Consider the following 18,432-nt stretch of genomic DNA (forward strand, 5'->3'; position numbering starts at 1 on the left):
TCCATTTCTGGAAATCTAAATCTGTAATGAAGTCCAAGCTTGAAGGAAATAGTCATTGGGTTTTGAAAGCTAAAAAGTTTGCAGAGAAAGGATTTGAATCTGAGAGAGGTTTGCAATCACCATCAATTACTCATGGCTGTCAGGGGGAAGAGTCCTGCTCTCCCCAGCCCCAGGGAGAGCAGTTCAGATGCTGCTGCACTGGCATTGCACATGCGGCCACAAGGTGAATTGGATCAGCTTGCTATTCCAGCTGAAACCTAATCGCTTGTCTTTAATTTTCTTTTTGCAAGGCCTACTTTACAGTCACTTTGAACTGAAGGAAATGGCTGGGTTTTAGCTGGCTCAACCCATTTGTTGACATTTGGCTGCATAAGACTGCTTAAGTCTATTGTAAAATTACACATAAAAATGTCATTGTCACAAATAACTGTCACAAAAAATGCTTCAACTTTTCTTTAGAATGACTAACATTATCCAAGTGGAAAAATAAAGCAATGTACTGTGACACAGACCTGAGGTTCCATTAAAGCAAAAGAGTTGGGTTGATGTTTTTTTTTATCCTAGGAAGGAGGTAGTACCGTAAAATACCTATTTTTACTTAAATTGTCAGACATCAGTGTTTCCTTTTAAAAACAAATCTGGTTTTATCCTTTAGTGTGGGAGGTAATGGCACCAGTTTACAGTAACCACTAAAACATTTTTAAAGGATTGCAATTTTCAGACTTCTTTCCTTTGGAAGGCATAGTTATGGAGATAGTATTCTCTTCTCTGTTTTAGCTTTTTCTCACACCTGTGTTAGGAAACAAGCCAAGTCTTTTTCTTTCTCACACTTAAGCCTCAAATAAAGGGTTTGAGTCAGCTTGCATTGGCTTAAAAATTCAGTTCAAGATATAGCAGGAGACTTTTGGAACTGAATAGGTCAAGTGACTTGCCTAGACTTGCCCATTTGATCTTTTAATTATAACTTTTTTTAAGTACAAAATCGGCTTGGGTTTTCTTTATATTGTTTTTGTATTCTGAAGCTTGTGATCTGGAAGTGGATGTTCACTTCTAATGTTGTGTCATATACAGGTGGTTCCTGAAATCCCATCTAATTATATTTCTGTTTGAGGTTTCTTTGAAAAGTCCACCTGTCCAAGCTTTAATTTGCTTACTCGTGAGTGTTTCGTTTATTGTTAGTAAAAGTAGAAAGAAAAGACTGTGAGTGTAGTTACAAGCAGCCTATCAAGAAGAGCATGACTGCACTTAATGCACCTCTTTCAAATAAATGAGGTTGGAAAGTGCTTTTCCAAATCGAGCAGCTTTGCAGTCAGGAGCTGGGTGTTATCCTAAGACTGATTGCTATCAGAAATTTACCTGTTCTTACCACAGGGCTAGGCTGCTTCCTTCCTTGTGTCTCAGTATAAACATTTAAAAAGCACTTGTGTAGAAGATCTAGTATAGAGTTAGAAATACATTGGACTTAATGGAAAGGTGTTAGTGATAGTCCTTACAGTTATAAAGCCACTTTGCCAAAGAATTAATTTTATTTCCTGCTTCAGGCAGTTTGGGCCTTTCAGTGGAGAGACTAGAGTAGAAGGTCTGAATCTTGATTGGGGGAAAGAAAAGTCAAAGTACAAGATCACCCTCATATTTGACTCTCGGTAGTTCCAAGGAAAGTTTTGCTCTGTAAGTTGGGTGTTGCAAATGCTGGAGGAGAGCTCCTCACCTGTCTTTGTCAGGGAGGAGAGTTTGTGCTCTTTCCATGCCTTGTTATCTGTGGCTAGAGGAGGTTGGTTCCACTGCCTAGCTCAATGGGCTTTTAACAGATTTTTTCACCTCTGATGCAGATCTACTCTGAAAAGGACAGGTTCTCTGTTACCAACTTACCCCTGATGCCTAAAAGAGATACTTTTCTGTCTGATTCTTTTGGGGGTGCTTAAACTGTGAGTGTGGCTGTCCTCAAAGGGTGCAGGGAGGTCTACTGCCACTCCACAGGAAACATGCATCAGGGAAGAAACAGGTTCAGAATTGTTTTCTAATAATTTTTTTTCTTTTTTTTTGCCTCTTAATAGGTGAACGTCTGGCTAAGCCTGAAAGAGGCAAAATGCGAGTGCACAAAATATCCAATGTGAACAAGGCCTTGGATTTCATTGCCAGCAAAGGAGTCAAGCTAGTATCCATTGGAGCAGAAGGTAAAGGAGCCATCTGATTTTTCTGAGCCCAAGCTGTGCTTAGCCCTTGCCTTTCTTTCACAGCTTCCTGTCATTTCCTTTTGCACCTCCCTAGCCCCCTACTGTGTTCTTGTAGAAAAAACAATTGAGTTAAAAATGGGATATAGTGGTCCTTTACCCTGGATTTAAATCCTGTCTTCAAACTGGGCTGCCAAACCTGATTTCCATTTGATTTGGAATTATTGGATTGGATTATTTTCTCCTGGTTCTTATGAGTTAAGAAAAACCTTGAGCAATGGCAGAAACAAATTAATTGAGAAATTTCTTTCTCAAATGAAGAAAACTCTGAATTGAAGCATAGCCGTTAATTGTATTTTAGCTTGTGTCAGAGCTGCTGGAGAGGATCTGTTGCTGGAGAACATTGCATGGGTCAAAGCCAAGTGCAGCCCCCAATACAGGACAAGGACCCCAAGAGTCTCCAATTTTCAGGGCTTCCAGGCTTCTGTTTGTGCACCCTACTTAGCTGGATGCTCTGGCTGGAAGCCTTGTATCACTGTAGAGACCAGCGTGGGCAGCATTTGGGATGCCCTCAAGAACTTGCAGGTCATGCAGAAAGCAGGCAGCTGTGTAGGATTTTTGTCATTTTAGCAGAGGTGGTGGGTGTTTTACAGATATGACACCCAAGTCCCAGAAGGACTTACAGGTTTTCATGACACTTGTTTTTCTCTGTTCTGGATCTGTTTGTAAGTCGTCCTATGGATTCAGGTTGTCACTGTTGCTGTGGAGACACTCTGCTTCTGAGATATTTCTAGATTTGTCTTCACAATGACCATGGAAAATGAGGGAGGCTTATTATCTCCACTTTGCAGATGGAAATACTTGGTTTCTCTAGGGAAACTCATGACACAGCCAGGAAATGAGCCCATGATACAGTTCAGGATGAGTATTCCTTCTTTGGGAGAGTCCTGGGGCTACAGGGCTGAGCTCTGCCTGTTCTCAGCTCATGAGGTCAGTGCAGTCTTGGCATGCTGTCCCCAGTCCTGAATTTTCAAGTATTCTCTTGGGGCTTCTTCAACACCTGTACCTATCCTATGGTTCATTTGTTCTATGACAGATCAGGCAGATTACCTCAGCCACTGCAGGTGCTTGTTTGCCTTACCAAAACCTTTACCTTATACTGCTTTAACTTCATGGAGACTTTGGAATAACTTACAGCTAGTATCAGGGACATTGCAGGTGCCTCTTCACTGTGTTTGGTATTGAAGAGCAAAATGCAAGAGGTCTGTGGCTGAATGATACTGGAATTTTGCATGCAAAACTTTTCTTCAAATTTCTCAGCTTTTTTCAGCAGTATCAACTTGAGGCTATTGTTGGATGTGAGTGCTGTTTATGGAGCACAAATACATATCTAAGGTCATTTTGTGCCCTTACTAAAAGACTGATGCACCCAGTGTGTGATACAATATTCCATATCTGTATAGGACCCTCTTCAGACGAGAAAAGTGGAAGCTGGATCTGGACCCAGGGATGGTCTACCTTAAAATAGCTCCTGTTTTCCAGAGTATGTGTAGTATGTGTAAACCCTGTCTATCTTTCTTCCTAAATTCCCCCCCCTTTTTTTTTTTTTCTTCTGATTCTGTTCTCCCTGGCACTAGTTTCTTTTCCTTTTCTTTTGAGGGATTTCTTTTTTTTAGCCCTGTTCTGAGTCAGCTTTGGCTGCATCTCACAGGACTTAGAAGTCATTTGCAAGTCAAATGATCTGTGACCAAAGATCACCAGGGCCCACTTATTCAGTGTGGACTCATAGCAGTTATCCTGTTCAGAAACAGGCTGTGAAGTGCCATTTTTTGACATAAGAATGATCCATATCAATCTGAATAGTGATCTTGAACTCCCCTGCCAAATGTTTCCTGGCTTTCCTTTGTCCTGGTGCCTAAGCAGCTACATGGACAAAATATATGGCTTTCTTTAAACTACCAAAGGCATCATGGTGCTGCAGTATAGTCTAAGGCTAGCTCTGATTTTTATGCAGAGAGCTTGGGCCTGTGCTGTGATGCCAGCTCAGGCCATGTAAGTGTGGTCACGGCATTGTCTCACCCACTTTAGTGCCTGCCCATGCACACAGACCCAGCCCAGGCCACTCTGCTGACACCAAGGACCATAACCTGCTGCAGGGCCTCCTGTCCAGCCCATCAGCTGCTTGGTGGGCAGTAAACTGCACATCAGCTATAAAAATAGGTTATTCTGTCCATGAAGGGGATTAGGAACCTTTCTGAAGCGTTAATTTTAGGGACTTGCTTTGAGACTTTTAAAAGACACTGTGCAGCAGGAAGGTAGATGGTCAAAACCAATGAGTCGGTCATAATTCTGCACCAAGAAAATGAGCTATAGATGCCTTGGTCAGGTTGGACTGATGTAGAGAGTTTTCTAGGGAACTATTTCTCCCAGAGTAGAAAACCACCATGAAGCAGCAATGTGGTGGTACTGGCTGAGGGAGCACATTCCTTACCTCAGGGGCTTATTCCATCTCTGGGTGTCCACTGGGCAGCAAATCCTGTGTGAAGGGTCTGCAGTCCAGCTGTAGTTCTCCATACATGTTACCCATCAGTGTCCTGGGTTTTTTTGGGGTTTGGTTTTGTTTTAATCTAAACATTTTGTTAGCCATAGTCCATAGAATCAAAGAACGTTGAGGCATACAGAGATCTGTGTAAATGTAGATCAAGGAAGATTCTAGCCAAATGGTTTTCATCTGCTTTTAAATCTCACTGTCATCTGACACCTCAGGAGCCTTCTTTTGCTGTAATAGATTCCATATTCATGTCAAATGCTCCTGGGATTTAACAGACTGAATAGGTCAAGTATTTCACCCCAAGACTGGTTTATTTTTACCTTAAATCTGCATACAAAGTTGCTGCTTTCTTAAATCTTGCTTACTTCAATATACAGATAACTTTGGGTCAACTGACCCCTCTTCTCACCTGCACAAATAAAAGGAAAAATAAAGTGTAGAAATTTCAATGATTGCAGAAGTCCCATCTGAGTAAACCACCTACTGAAGCACCAGGCAGTGCAAGCATACATTTATTTCACAATGAAAAGAGGGGGGAAATCGGATCTCCCCATGTCAGTGAGTGAAGCACAGCATTTTGTCCCTATGTCCTGTTCATTCTGTTAAGGATTTGAGAGTTACACCCTCACTAACAATGCCAGCTATCTGTCCTTAATCTGACAGGACCATCAGGAGCAACATGCTTTCTGAAGATAGGGGTGTGGATAGTTGTCCTGCTGTATTTGGCTTTTGTTTGACGTACAAAATGCAGAGCAGCCTTTATGTCATCGCCATTGTTGTTCTGTGTCTCCAATTCCCAAGATCATGATGCTATCCTTCCAGTTGTTCATGCCCTGCAACTTCTTCTCTCCATGGGGTAATGACCAGAGGCTGTGCTCTCTTGGGCAGCTCAGAAGTAGGAGGGGATAACAATTTCTGTGTTGTTGATTCTGCTTCTAACTATCCATGGCAGGAAAAGAAGCTTAATATTTTTTGCATTTCTCAAAATGAGTTCATGCATTTAAAAGAGGTGGTGGCATTTCAAAAGGCATGTCTCTGTGGCCAACCAGTAGTGTAGCTTTTGCATACTTATTACTTGGTACAATGATAGGAGCTGGGTGGAAGCATATTCATTCTCTGGTGAACAAAATTTCCTTCTAGTGGATGCAGATGCCTCACTGGCTTTAGCCAGCAGCTGATCAACCCTCAAGTTGAATGTAAATCACATTGATAACATGTGCTTGCTGCTGCTGTTCCTTCAACAGCTGCTGGTGGTGAAGTGCACACAGTGTTTGCAGAGGCCCTGCCTAGAAAGAGCACTTGGAAAGCAGAGTCAGGCTTTTAGAAAATACTGTCTGATTACAAGCCTTTTAATTTGTGAACTGCTCTCACATTGCTGAGTCTTCCCTATATCAGAAGGCAGCAAGCATATTGTGTTTAATTAAGCATTAGATTGTTCTAGCTTTGTAGTGTTGCATTCAACTTTTTAACAATTCCTCTGGAGTTTCTTTTTCTTCATCACCAGGAAGCTTCATGCAAGCCTGTTTTGCAACCATGTTTTTCACTTTTGTTTCTTGGCCTATTCTGCTATTCTAGAAAGAGACTGGCAGCACATCACGAAGGATCGTGAATTCTGAAGGAAAAGGAGGTTGGCAATGGGGAATGCTGGGATGGAAAACCAAGTGAGTGAGGGCCGAAGAGCACAGAGTCTTTTGATCAGGCTGGTTGACTTTGTAACCAGGTTTCCAGGAGAAGATTTTTAGCATTAGAAGTGAAAAATTCTTGCCTACTTCTAACAAATAACCATTTTGTCAACTCTGTTTTTTCAAAGAGCAACAACAACAACAACAACAAAAGGACAGGACTGTGTGGCTTGTTAAATGTGCATCCTGGGATGGATCACTCACTAATCTCACAGATCAGCATCTGCTTGGTAGATGGTGTTACTGTGTAAAGTAAAATGACACGCAGAGATGAAGTGGTAGAAATATTCTGGATTTTCTCCAGAGCAGCTTTGTTTTGGTGCAGTACTAAGGAATAACCTCATGTGGGAACAGGGAGAACATCGTGCCTTTTTAAATGGGTAGTGCTGTAGAGAGGACTGGGAAAGAACCTTAATTCCACCTGCTGACTTTATAAAACTGGAATTTGAGAACGTGACCAGAACATAGTGCCGAGTTCTTATGCGACGTTAGCAACTTAACGCTATCGGTTTTATGTAATTTTCTGGACCTTTATTTCCAATTAAAATCCATGGAACAGTAATATTAATTACCTGTTTCAGCTCACTGATGGATTTACTACTGTTTGTGAAACATTTTCAGCACTGAAGTATTGTCATCAGTTTTTAATCAAGCCCATTAAACTAAGGAGCTCAATTTAGTTTCTGGTCTTAAATATACCCTAGAAGAGTCCTGCCAACTGTTGTGGGTTTTACAAGCACTGTTGTTTTTTTTTCTTTTTGAAAATCCCCACGAGTACCTATCACATTAACAAAATAAACAAGCTGAAAATACAGATGCTTTTTGTATATTTTAGCTGCAGCATCTCAGGTATTTGTAAAAATAATTTTTTTTAAGTTGATGGCAGTGCTTTATTGGAGGGGTGAAGAATGCAAAAAAGTACAGAACTGAATACACTTGCCAACACATGACATTTTCCTGCATCAGCCTAGCAGAAAACCCTCTGACCTCAAAATGTCTGTAAAAAATTTGTGTGAAAACCATCAACAGAAAAACAGTTTTTTCATGCCAGCAAAAGTAACTGTAGGTTTTTTTGTACTGAACTGAAAAGTTACTGGCTGTTTAATTCTGGGTAAACAGATGACCGATCCACTAAGAGATCTTAGTGCACTCTGGAGTTTAGAAAGGAGCAGAGACAGAGTTTTACTGCAGTAGAACACGGTAGCATGTCTTGTTTTCTGCCTTTTGCATCTGTAAATCACTAGTTCAGATGTATGTCAAAGGATGGTAGAGCTTATAATTCTGATTTACACTGGAAGTTGTGACATGTATTTGTAAATCACAAGTTTTCAGGAATTTGGACACAATTTCTGAAAATCCGGTTTTGGGGTGTGTGCTGCTGGTCCATTGGTTTTGAATACAACGTGGTTCACATTTTGGGGTTTTTTTTCATAAGAAGAAAAGCATTTCTTAACAGCTTAAAAGGAAAAAGTTCAAATATTGTTACTTTTTTGTCAGTTGCCTATACTGCAAATTGTACTTGCCCCAGAACATCATGTGTTCCTGCTGGGCAGCTTTATAAAAGAAGTGGCATGGAGGTGTCTACAGTAGTACGAAAATGGATTCTGGCAATCATCTTGGGACTTGAATTATTCTATGTCCAAACAGCAGGTTAATTCTAACCATTTTCTTACTGAAAATACTCTTGTAACTTGTCTTTTTTTTTTTGTGAAAGATCCTGCCATACAGGGACTTGTCAGAAAATGAGTAGGAGAAAGCAGCTCTGCTGGTTTCACTATCGAAAAATGTGAAGGCTGTAAATTCTGTAACTATATATATATTTATATATATATATTTGTCTGTGGAATTTTTGTAGATGTTGAGGATCAGTACTTGAGACCATCTGCTCACTGTTTGGACTATTTGGCTCTAGTCCATACATGGTGGAAGCTTCTTTCTGGGCCAGCATTGCCCCAAGTGCCTCTCCCCAGGACCTTGATCCTCCCTCCTAAACATATCGTACCTCACACACACAAGCAGTTGCCTTGTAAAACCTCCAAGGCAAGTCTGTTGACCCTTGCTGATTTATATTGTGGAATCTAATGAGCAGTAAAGCGCAGTCTGCTCATAGTCATGGTTTATGTTATGTTCTGCACAGACTGGTCAGCATGAGTCCTTGCTTCCTCTTTCAGCAGGATGCATGGACTTTGAGAAATGCTTTGTTGTGTCTTTTGGCAATTACATGACTGAAGGAAGTCCTATACAGACAGTCTGATGTATTTAGGCTTGTTTGAAATGAAAAGGTTTATGGTATATGGTTTTCTTGGTGGTATCTTGTTCACAGGACAAAACCAGCTGTCAGAGCTCATCTGCTCTGGGAATTGTCACTGGTTCTTCTGGTACATTTATGCTGGGGCAGTTACATAGTTGACTTGGAGTAGATATGAGATAAGAGAAGGAAGGTTTTTCCTTTTTTCTCAGTTTGGTGTCTCTAAGTAATAGTAATTACACCCGAGGAAGGTCCCCTCTGGGGAATTATACTGATGTAAATTAGTGCTTATTCCCGATCTTTGGGATCATCTGTGTCTGTTTTGCTCGCAGGATTGTACTGCAAAAGAACCAGTCTGATTACTGGGTACTGTACTGTACCTATCAGCAGGGCGTCTGGGAAGGCAGGGAAAAACAGTTTTTAGTGGGAATTCCATTTCTCCTGACTGCAAAAGGAAATGTTCCCCGATGCTCCTGTTTTACAAGGATTTACAATTTAAACTTTGTCTTCTATTTCTTCTCTTTCTAATTTAATTTTTTTTTTTTCCATAGAAATTGTGGATGGCAATGTTAAAATGACCCTTGGAATGATCTGGACCATCATCCTTCGTTTTGCCATTCAGGATATCTCAGTTGAAGGTAAATTTTAATTTTTTCTTGCTATTGTTCAGTAATGGACAACTGGGCAAGCTAAATGGCTATGCCACTTAAATGGCCTAAAATGTGCTCTTAAGTGAGTCACTGAAAGATCCTAGGGAACTACCCTTCCCAAGCTGCCCTGATGGCTCATGAACATTTATGGCCTGGCTCAAAAGTACTGAGATGAGTTTTTCATATACTTCTCTTACAAGAGATTTCAAGGGTAGCTCAAAAGGATGACTTAGCCTGAAAAGGAACTTTAGTGTTGGAGTTTGATTCAGGGACTGCACTGAGAATGAACCTATCACTTAGGAGTCCTACAAGACTCTCTAGTCACAAAAACCTATCTCGTTATTACTGAACCTCATTAAGAACATAATAGTCAAAAAACTTATCCTAGTAGACTTTTCCAAAGAAGAAATTCTCTAACAAGTGAAGTTAAATAGAGCACAATTTAGTGTAGTCTCTACCAAAGAGGAATTGGTGATGGTTTTCTAGCATATTCTCCAGAGACTCTTGTTTTCTAAGAAAATTAGTTAATTGATGTGTTCTTCTTTCTTTTCTAGAAACATCTGCTAAAGAAGGACTTCTGTTATGGTGTCAGAGGAAGACAGCCCCTTACAAAAATGTCAACATCCAGAACTTCCATATCAGGTGAGTTACAAGCAAGAACTTAGCTTTACAATCTGTGTTATTTTCCTGTGTCTCTCAGTATGTTCAGCAATACTTCTGACAGACCTCCCAAGGCAATGCATGTGCACGTTACACAAGTAACAGTGTGGTCCAGAGAGATGCCTAGGAAACTGAAGGCAGAGGTTCTAGGAGGATCCAAGTACCTACTTGAATTCCTCATTCAAGTTACAATTGCTGCTTTCATGAAGTTCTTCAGGGCATTAAGTCCTGCAAAAGCAGCATTTGTGGCACAGGCTAAGGAAGAGAGCTTATGCTCTGTGAAAACTCAGAACACTTTAGGAGCCATGAAAAAAGGACTGCCTCCTAACTTTTGTAGTATGGGAAAGCTGGGAAGGAATAAGAGGTTCTCTTGCTCTTCTTTTCATATTTCCAAACTGGCAGATGTTCCAGTGAAGATTCTTCGTAATAGTGTTTTTTCCAGCATGTCTTGGATCCCTGTATAATCCATATAATATAAAGCACTTCAAAGCTTAACTGCCATCCATGCTTGTCAATACTTTAGTGGAGCTAGCTGGGGACATTTGCCTTTTCCCTAAGGAATGTACTTGTTCCTCCTTTATGGCCTGCATCTACACCTTTTTTCAGCCTCAAGCTCGCATGCTGCACAGGACGTACACAGAAAGTTCAGTACAGAGAACTGCCACAAACAAGACGCCAGCTCCATGGACGAGTCTTAATCACAACAGACTTTTGTAGGGCTTGAAAAGAATCTTTACTGCAGTCTCATGCACGTACAAGATATCCCTCTTTCCCAGCACTTACAGAAGCACTGTTAGTTGGAAACTGAACCAGAATTAGTTATCTCACTTCCTTGGTGCCTTCTCTCATGCTCACCACTGTGTGTCTCCGTGGCTGAACAATGTTCATTGTTCTCTCTTGTGTTTGTCTCGTAGTTGGAAGGATGGCCTTGGTTTCTGTGCTTTAATTCATAGACACCGTCCAGAGCTCATCGACTATGGGAAGCTACGAAAGGTACAAATCCATTTGTCTATCAGACCAGATGCTTGGCACCTTAGAAGTAAAGAGGAAAAAGAATTAGCTTGATAAACATAATTGGAGAGATTCAGCACAAGCTGGCAGTTGTGGGACTGGTGGGGAAGGAAGGAGGGATAAATGAGTACATTCAGGCTTCTTAGTGAAGCGTAAACTTAATGAGCTTCCTGCTTGACTTACCCTGCTTTCAGACTGCCTTGTATGAGACACACGTGTCCCAGTTCCAGCTGATGAGCAAAAACTGGCAAACTCAGTAACACCAAATGTGAGAATAGTTCTGTTAATGCCACAGACTAGTGAGTCAAATCAGGCTTAACATTTCTGTGGAGAGTTGGATAGAAACCAGTTATCTGGTGTTCAAAATGCAATAGCTCATTGAGGGGTTTGTGTGCCCTCACTGGACATTTGTCACGTGCTTCCAGCTTAGCACTGAGTCATCTGCAGTTCTTCTGGGCTTCTCCTAGTGTGTAGCTATCAGGTGCCAAAAAAGCACATGTCAGAAAACTCCATTTTGCTTAAATGCTTGTTCTCGTAGCATGGTACCAAGCTGCTCCAAAGTTTACTTCCTGTGTGGTTTGGAGACAAGATTGTTGAATAGATGATGACAATAACCACTTAGTGGTTTATGCTCCTCTCAATGTCTTGGCCCAGCAGTGCAATAGAAGATCAAACTGGGTTCTTATCCTACTAGCATTCCTGCAGTCTGCTGAAATCCAGTTTTGCTGTATCTGTGCCCATGTCACCAAGAGCATAATTCTTCTGTCATTGCTGGGACTAACGCACAAAGCTTGTCTTTCAGAGTCTCCTGGACTGGGTGTTTCAAGTGCTTGATGTTAGCTAGGCAAATAAACGTAGAAGTCCATCCCCAACAGACCTGGGCTCTTGGATCACTATGCATATGGATAAATGTAAATGACCTAATCAAATTAGCTGCCTCCCACAGGCAATGAACTGTACAATGCCTGATCTGCTTTTCAAAACCTTTTAGATCTTTACTGTCTTCCAGAGCAGTCAGTTTTTCTTATCAGTTTTGGTATCTGGAGTCAGCACATGATGAGCAAACAACAGGGGGAGTCTGTACCTGTTTACATAAACAGCACCAAGAAGAAAAATAATTATTAGAGTAACATTTTCCATGTCTAATCTTGGGAAAAGAGCAGAGCTAAGCAATGTGTGCCTGACAAACCCAGGCAGGTAAAATGCTACAGCACACTTTGTTATCAACAAAGCCCAAAGCCAAATCCAAGCAAAAAGAAAATGAAGGAAAATGAGTTATTTGTTGATATTGACTACAGATTTTTTAGGGTGAAAAGTTCTAGCCAAATTCAATGTACATCAGAGGGGATTTTTCCTGCTTGGAGTAAGGTTAAATGGAACTAGCATCTTTTGATCTCTTCTTGCTTTTGATCCCATCCTTCATCTGGTTCCCTCTATCCTCCTTAAGTCTTCGTACACTCTGTATCATTTTTATTGTTGTTCTGCCTCAGTTACTCTCAAGAGATGAGATTAAATGTATGTTAGAGAGCTCTACAACAGCTGAAATCTTGAGCAAATAGCTGGGAGGAACTTAGAGCCTAGTCTTCAGCTCTGGCAGTTGATGTGCCAGAAGGGAAGTTAACCTTTTTTATGTTAGATATTTGAAACCATTTGTGGAATGTATAAACACAGAGGAGGCTGCTGAGAAGCAGCCATTACAGTGGATAGTAGATTAGAGATCCACCTCTAGTTTTCTTCCAGCCCTAGGGAGCAATTAGTGGCATCTCAGTTGTGTGTGTCTTTGGCAATGCTGTGTGTGTTTCTGTGTCTACACATACACAAAAATCTATGGGATACAGAGGTGAAATCAGTCCAAACTCCCCAGAGTTCTGCAGTGTGCTTCTTGTTTGGGCAGCATTCTTCTGCAGCTTGTGTTTTCTGCACTTTCACAGAGGCTGTGTTTATGCTACAGACCTGTACTGGCAGTGTATACTTGCAGAAGGTAGCCACTGGAGTAGCCACATGACTTCCCAAAATTTAGCAAGTTCTTTTGTCAGCACTGTTTTGTACTGAGTTTATTCCTAGCTATTTTTCCTAGCCTAGCTGTATTAGTGGAACAAGCACAATTCTTTTCCACATACAGGCACTGCCTAGCTAAACTTATTTGTATAGTCCAGGCCTCAAAACAACAGGTACAAGTCCAGCTTGGAGTTGGTGATTCCCTGACACCCCAGCTACTTGGTTAGATAGTCTCTGTTTAGTGCAGATCTGTCTGCTATTATTCAGCTCACTGTAGATAAGGTCTTGGAGTTTAGCTCATGGTCTACAACTGAAAGGTATGCAGAATATGGGGTTTCCCTTCCTCCTTTTACCCTTGACTGTAGCTAACTGTGAGCCACATCTGAGATACTTTTGTCAAGTACCGTGATTGCCTGCTGGCTCTGACACCCCCTCATATACCACAATATGTATAGAACTGTGGTCTGTGTACTGCTGTGTTATATGCAGATATTTCTGAAAACATGAATTTTGGTTCTCTTTCGTAGTATCATCAGTTCTGACAGATACAGTAAGGGCTTGCTCTCTCTCAGTTTTCCTTCCCCTCCATGTCCTTTCCTCATTGCTAGTTAATAGATGATGTTTTTTATGTTACATTGCAATAATTGCCATGGCAACCTTGTGCTGCAAGGACTTGGAGATGGAGTCCCTGCATGAATTAGGGTTGTGGCAAAAGATGAAGAGCCATGATAGTCGTTAGTCAGCAAATGCAGAGAATGAGCCAGGTTGGCATCTGTCTAGGGCAGGTTTGCTGTCTGCCACCACAAAACAAAATACCTCCTCCATGGTAAAGCTATAGATTTCCTTGTGGCTAGCCAATCCAAAGTCTGGCAAGTTACTGTTCATTTTCATGCCTCTACTATTGCTATGTGCATGTAAATGGAATTACAAGCAAGACACCTCTGCAGCCTCATCTGGGTCAGTGCTCTTCTGGGTGTGTGTTTCTGCTGTGGAAAGAATCAGCAGACAAGTGGCTTGTCTTTTGTTTGATCTGCTGTGTGTGGGTCCCTAAAGTGTGCCTGCAGTCGTGGTGCTGCAGTGCGAGGCTTGGAGCTGCCTGGCCAGTCTTTATTACATTGCCTCTTTTCATGGGTGTCAGCTGAAACAGGTGATTGGAAATAATGATTAGCTGGTGTACAGTGGGATGGAACGGAAAGTGGTGGAATTGGGAGGAATTTCATAGGGCTTGAGACCCTGTTGTAGGCTTGGAAAAGCCCTGGGGGAAACCCTAACTCATGCACCAAGAAGCATCACTGTTGGAATGAGCTGTTTCACTGTTCTTGGGGGTGAGGGAACGGAGTCCTGCTCGCGTGTAGCTCTCTGCTCATCTCCAAGCTGGTCTTGGACTTAGGTAGCTTGCTTTTAGTAGTGCTATCTTTAGTTTCATTCCCTAAGACATACTGTGATCACACATCTTTCTTGCATTTGAAGTAGAAAATCTGCCAGCTTTATCTAGGTGAGTCTCCAGTTTCCCACACGTTAAAACTTCCACCCCTTCCTTTGGGACTACCCAAGCCCAGTAAGTTTTCCCATCAGGAAACCTCTCCCAGCTTTCAGTCAAAAATTTCTTTTTAACCTTTGGCAATAGTGCTCCTGGTGTTGTTACTTGCAAACTGATAGGAAAGCTCTCTGTAGTGAGAGATTTGCTCCTCCCTTTCCTCCAGGAGAGGCTGGCAGATCTTCATGCAACTTGTTCAGATGGATCTGTGCTAAGGAAGGGTTTGTGTTAATACTAAACACTCTGGCAGGGTGTTAACAACCTTGATGGTCATGGTCAGCATGGGGTGAAATTTGCTACACAGTGGTGACATTTCTACAGAAATAGAAAATGGTACATAGGCTAGGGGATGACTATCAAGGGAGCTGCCACTTGGCATTTCTGGATGCTCCTGGACTTGAGTGAAAGAAAATCTGTTGTTTTTTAATTCCTAAATGAAGCTAGAGCCGTGTCTACACTCAGTGAACAAAGCAGGTTATATACAGCTAGTCTCACCTCCTTAAATAAGGCTTTTGGTTACGCTATGGGTTCCTAGAGGTTTCTCCACATCAGGCACAGAAGACAAGTAGGTTGAAACTGAAGTGGTTCCTCTAATTCCATGGTATAGGAGGGTTCCTTGTACCTGGAGAATAGTAAAAATCCACTGTCTGCTCCACTGCTCAACTCTGAAGAGGTAGATGTAGTTATATCTGATGTAGTCACCATTGAAGGTGTACTATATAGGGATTTTACACTATTTCAAACTGTATGCAACAGCTGCTGGCTTCATCACAGCACGCCTGTGAAACATTGCCTTGCTTAAAATTGACTTGTTCCAGTGGATTTAAAACAGATCGCTGTTTTAGTGGCCTTTGTGTGTGATTTACTTTGGTAGGTGGAGTACTGCTGTCTGATAGAGACATTTATCCAAAGGAATATGTTGCTCATATTGGATGCCAGCCTAATACATGCTTGATTCCTAGGGAAATGCTGCTTTTCAGAGCAGCTCAGTTTCCTAGTTCATGAAGGCTATAATCTGAGGGCCACATAATGACCAGTGCCATAAAGGAAGTTTTATTCATGCCCGTACCCTGACTGCTCAAGCCTGCCTAGCTTCATCTTTCCTGCTGGGTGGGTTCAAAGGAAACTGCCTGTTGATTAAAGTTCAGGCACAGCTTAATCTTCCAAGTCAGTGCAATAAGCAAAGGCACATGATTCAAAAAGATAAACAGAACATGGACGCCACTCTAGAAAGAAGGTGAAATAATTTTACTACCTGTTTCCTGTTTTTTTATGTGTGTCTCAGTGTGAGTGGCACAAATGACAATATGGAGAGTACCACCCCATCTTTACTCCCTCCCAAAAGACACCAAAAAACAAGATGGTTAAACATTAGGGGTTTATGCACAACCTTTCATCCAGTAGAAGTCACATGTCTCAACAGTAGAAACTGATAATGCAAATGTCATTTGTCACCTGTGAAGTGGATTGATCCTTCAGAATAATGAAATGTCATGGTTACAGAGGAATATAGGAACAAGCTGTTATGAGAATCATACACAGGTTGGCAAGTGTCTTGTTGCTAATTACTGTTTGAATGCTGGACACAATTTTCAGAGAGTCTTTCATTTTCAATGACATTTGTATTTCATATTTTCTTGTGTGGGGCTTTAAAAGCTACAGAAAATTTATATAGAGGAATAGAAATGAACTAAGGAAATTACAAGACTTGTGCAGAAGGAAAAGCCATACTCAAGGCAAAATGGGTACTTTTATATGTATTTATTTTGTAGAGATTTGTCGAAACATTTCTCTTCCTCCCACTCAACTGGTGTTCAGCAAACTGTACACTAGCTAAGGACAGCACCCGTTGCAGATGTTGTTACTATTTTAGTATTGCTTAGATGTTTTAACAGATACACAGATCTGCAGTTCTTCAAAATGGAAGTTGCAAATCTAATATAAACATGAGATATAAATGTGAGATGAGGTCGCATCATTTACTATCAGTATGATGTGAAGCTAATTTTACTTATATCTAAGTTCAAGACAAAATGCATTATTCCTTTTTTTTTTTTGCAAGTGCATAGACTATATGTTAACTATCGTACCAAGAGTCACCAGGCTCTTCTTTCAAAAGGAAGTTAAGCATTTCATCCTGCTACATGAGGTTTTACACACAATTTTTTCTGGCAAGCACAGTTACCTGAACCAAACCAAGCTTTTTTTCTGACAGAAATGCTGTGTACCTTGTTAAAAGTTGATGCTGATGCTTTTCCTCTGTTTTTTTTCCCAGGATGATCCTCTCACTAATCTAAACACAGCTTTTGATGTGGCTGAGAAATACCTGGATATTCCGAAGATGCTGGATGCAGAAGGTAGAGTAGAGTCCAAGAGCTTTTAACTTGCTTTTTCTAAAGAAATTTTCCACTTCTTCTAGGTGGACTTCTTTTGTACAACATTTCAGTAACCTCTGAATGTTCCCTGCATGACTGTGTAGGAAATGTATAGGGAAAAACTTAAAATGGAATAATGAGTCACATGTTCTGCTTCCCTCTTCCTCCGCTGTCCTTCAGTCTTTTGAGTCTAGTGTGGAGATCTTAGCTTGGGGTTGACACAAGGCAGAGATGAGTAACACCTGTCATCTGCTGACTGAAGTGTTCTCTTTCAGTTATCAGGCCCGTCACTGAGTTAGTGTATGGTGTAGGACTGTGTTCCTTTTGCTCCAGGGTTTTTTTTGCTGTGGTCTTTCTGACATTGCTGGTGTTCTTCCTTTTGAGGGCATGATATTAGTATAAACTGCTTTTTCTTGACTACTCAGAAGTGTTTGGCATGAAGATCCTTCACTGACTGGGTCTGGAGACCAAGGCAGAGTTCCATGTTGTTCAGAGATGCTTTTGCTGCTGATTACCACTGCATCTCTGAGGCCACTGGGACAGCAAGGATTACTTTTCACAGCCTTGTCAGGACCAGCTTGGCAATAGATTTTGTAGACTGTAACTCTGGAATACAAACAACAGCCTGAAATAGTTCACTGGTTGTTGGCTGTTTGCCAAAAGCCAGCTGGTTTCAATGGTAGAAACTGTATTTCAGATTTGGGCTAGACAAGAGAAGCAGTTGAAGATTTTTGTTAAATAAAGGAGTAAGAGGACCAAAGAGGAAAGGTGGGAATGCGACAGCCAAACCCTGTATTTCAGTAACCAGAATATTAATATTCCTAGGTAGTATTTCCCATTCCCAGGGATAAATTTTGCTTTCCCTGCACTCATCATGCTGAGGTAAAAAAAACCTGTAACATTTCCAGAGCAGATTCAAATGTTTCCTGCCATTCTGTAGGAGATACAGACACCTCCAAAATAAGTAGATCTAGCTTCAGATCTCAGCAAAAGAAAGAAGCAGTGATGAAGTGGGCCCCTGGCAGGAGTTCTCACTGCTCTTTACTGATCTGTCTCCTCCCTCATGGAGTCGAGCTAATGTGCATTCCTCCACACCATTAATTCTGATCTCTGGAGGTGTTGAGTTTCCCCTGAAACTAATGAAAGGGCCTCTTGAAATTCAAGCCATCATTGTGTTGAAATGGAGGAGGGAGGCATGGAGAAGAAGGGAGAAAGTATCTTTCCAGAAGAACAGAACTGCATGGAGGAATTGCAGTATAATATGTCTGTAAAAGTCATGTCAGCCTGATGCCAGTTTGGGTTGATTTAATCCACCAATCACAGTAATGTTCTCAGGACAGGGAAGTGCTATGACACAAGATATGTTGATATATGGCTGCCTTAGCCTGGCCAGACTCTGAAGGAAATTTTATGATGAGGGAGGGGAACCAGAAGGGTGATCTGAGGTTCTGAGACACACACATCTTCTGGGGATTGCTGGGAAGCCCTGTGGAATCGCTGTGACACACACACACGCCGCAGCAGGCCTCCTGGACAGTTGTGGTTCTAC

General features: G+C 41.4%; 1 protein-coding gene across 1 annotated transcript in view; it reads left to right on the plus strand.

The window, feature by feature from the left end:
- Positions 1 to 18,432, plus strand: part of ACTN1 (actinin alpha 1) — a 75,318-nt gene that overhangs the window by 32,481 nt on the left and 24,405 nt on the right. Inside the window, exons 6-10 of the mRNA XM_033515230.1 lie at positions 2,055 to 2,174; positions 9,204 to 9,290; positions 9,857 to 9,944; positions 10,877 to 10,955; positions 16,784 to 16,865. Of these exons, the coding sequence (XP_033371121.1) occupies positions 2,055 to 2,174; positions 9,204 to 9,290; positions 9,857 to 9,944; positions 10,877 to 10,955; positions 16,784 to 16,865 (456 nt within the window). The remainder of the gene's footprint in view (positions 1 to 2,054; positions 2,175 to 9,203; positions 9,291 to 9,856; positions 9,945 to 10,876; positions 10,956 to 16,783; positions 16,866 to 18,432) is intronic.

This window comes from Parus major, chromosome 5 (assembly GCF_001522545.3).
Source record: "Parus major isolate Abel chromosome 5, Parus_major1.1, whole genome shotgun sequence".
In the NCBI taxonomy this organism is placed as follows: domain Eukaryota; kingdom Metazoa; phylum Chordata; class Aves; order Passeriformes; family Paridae; genus Parus; species Parus major.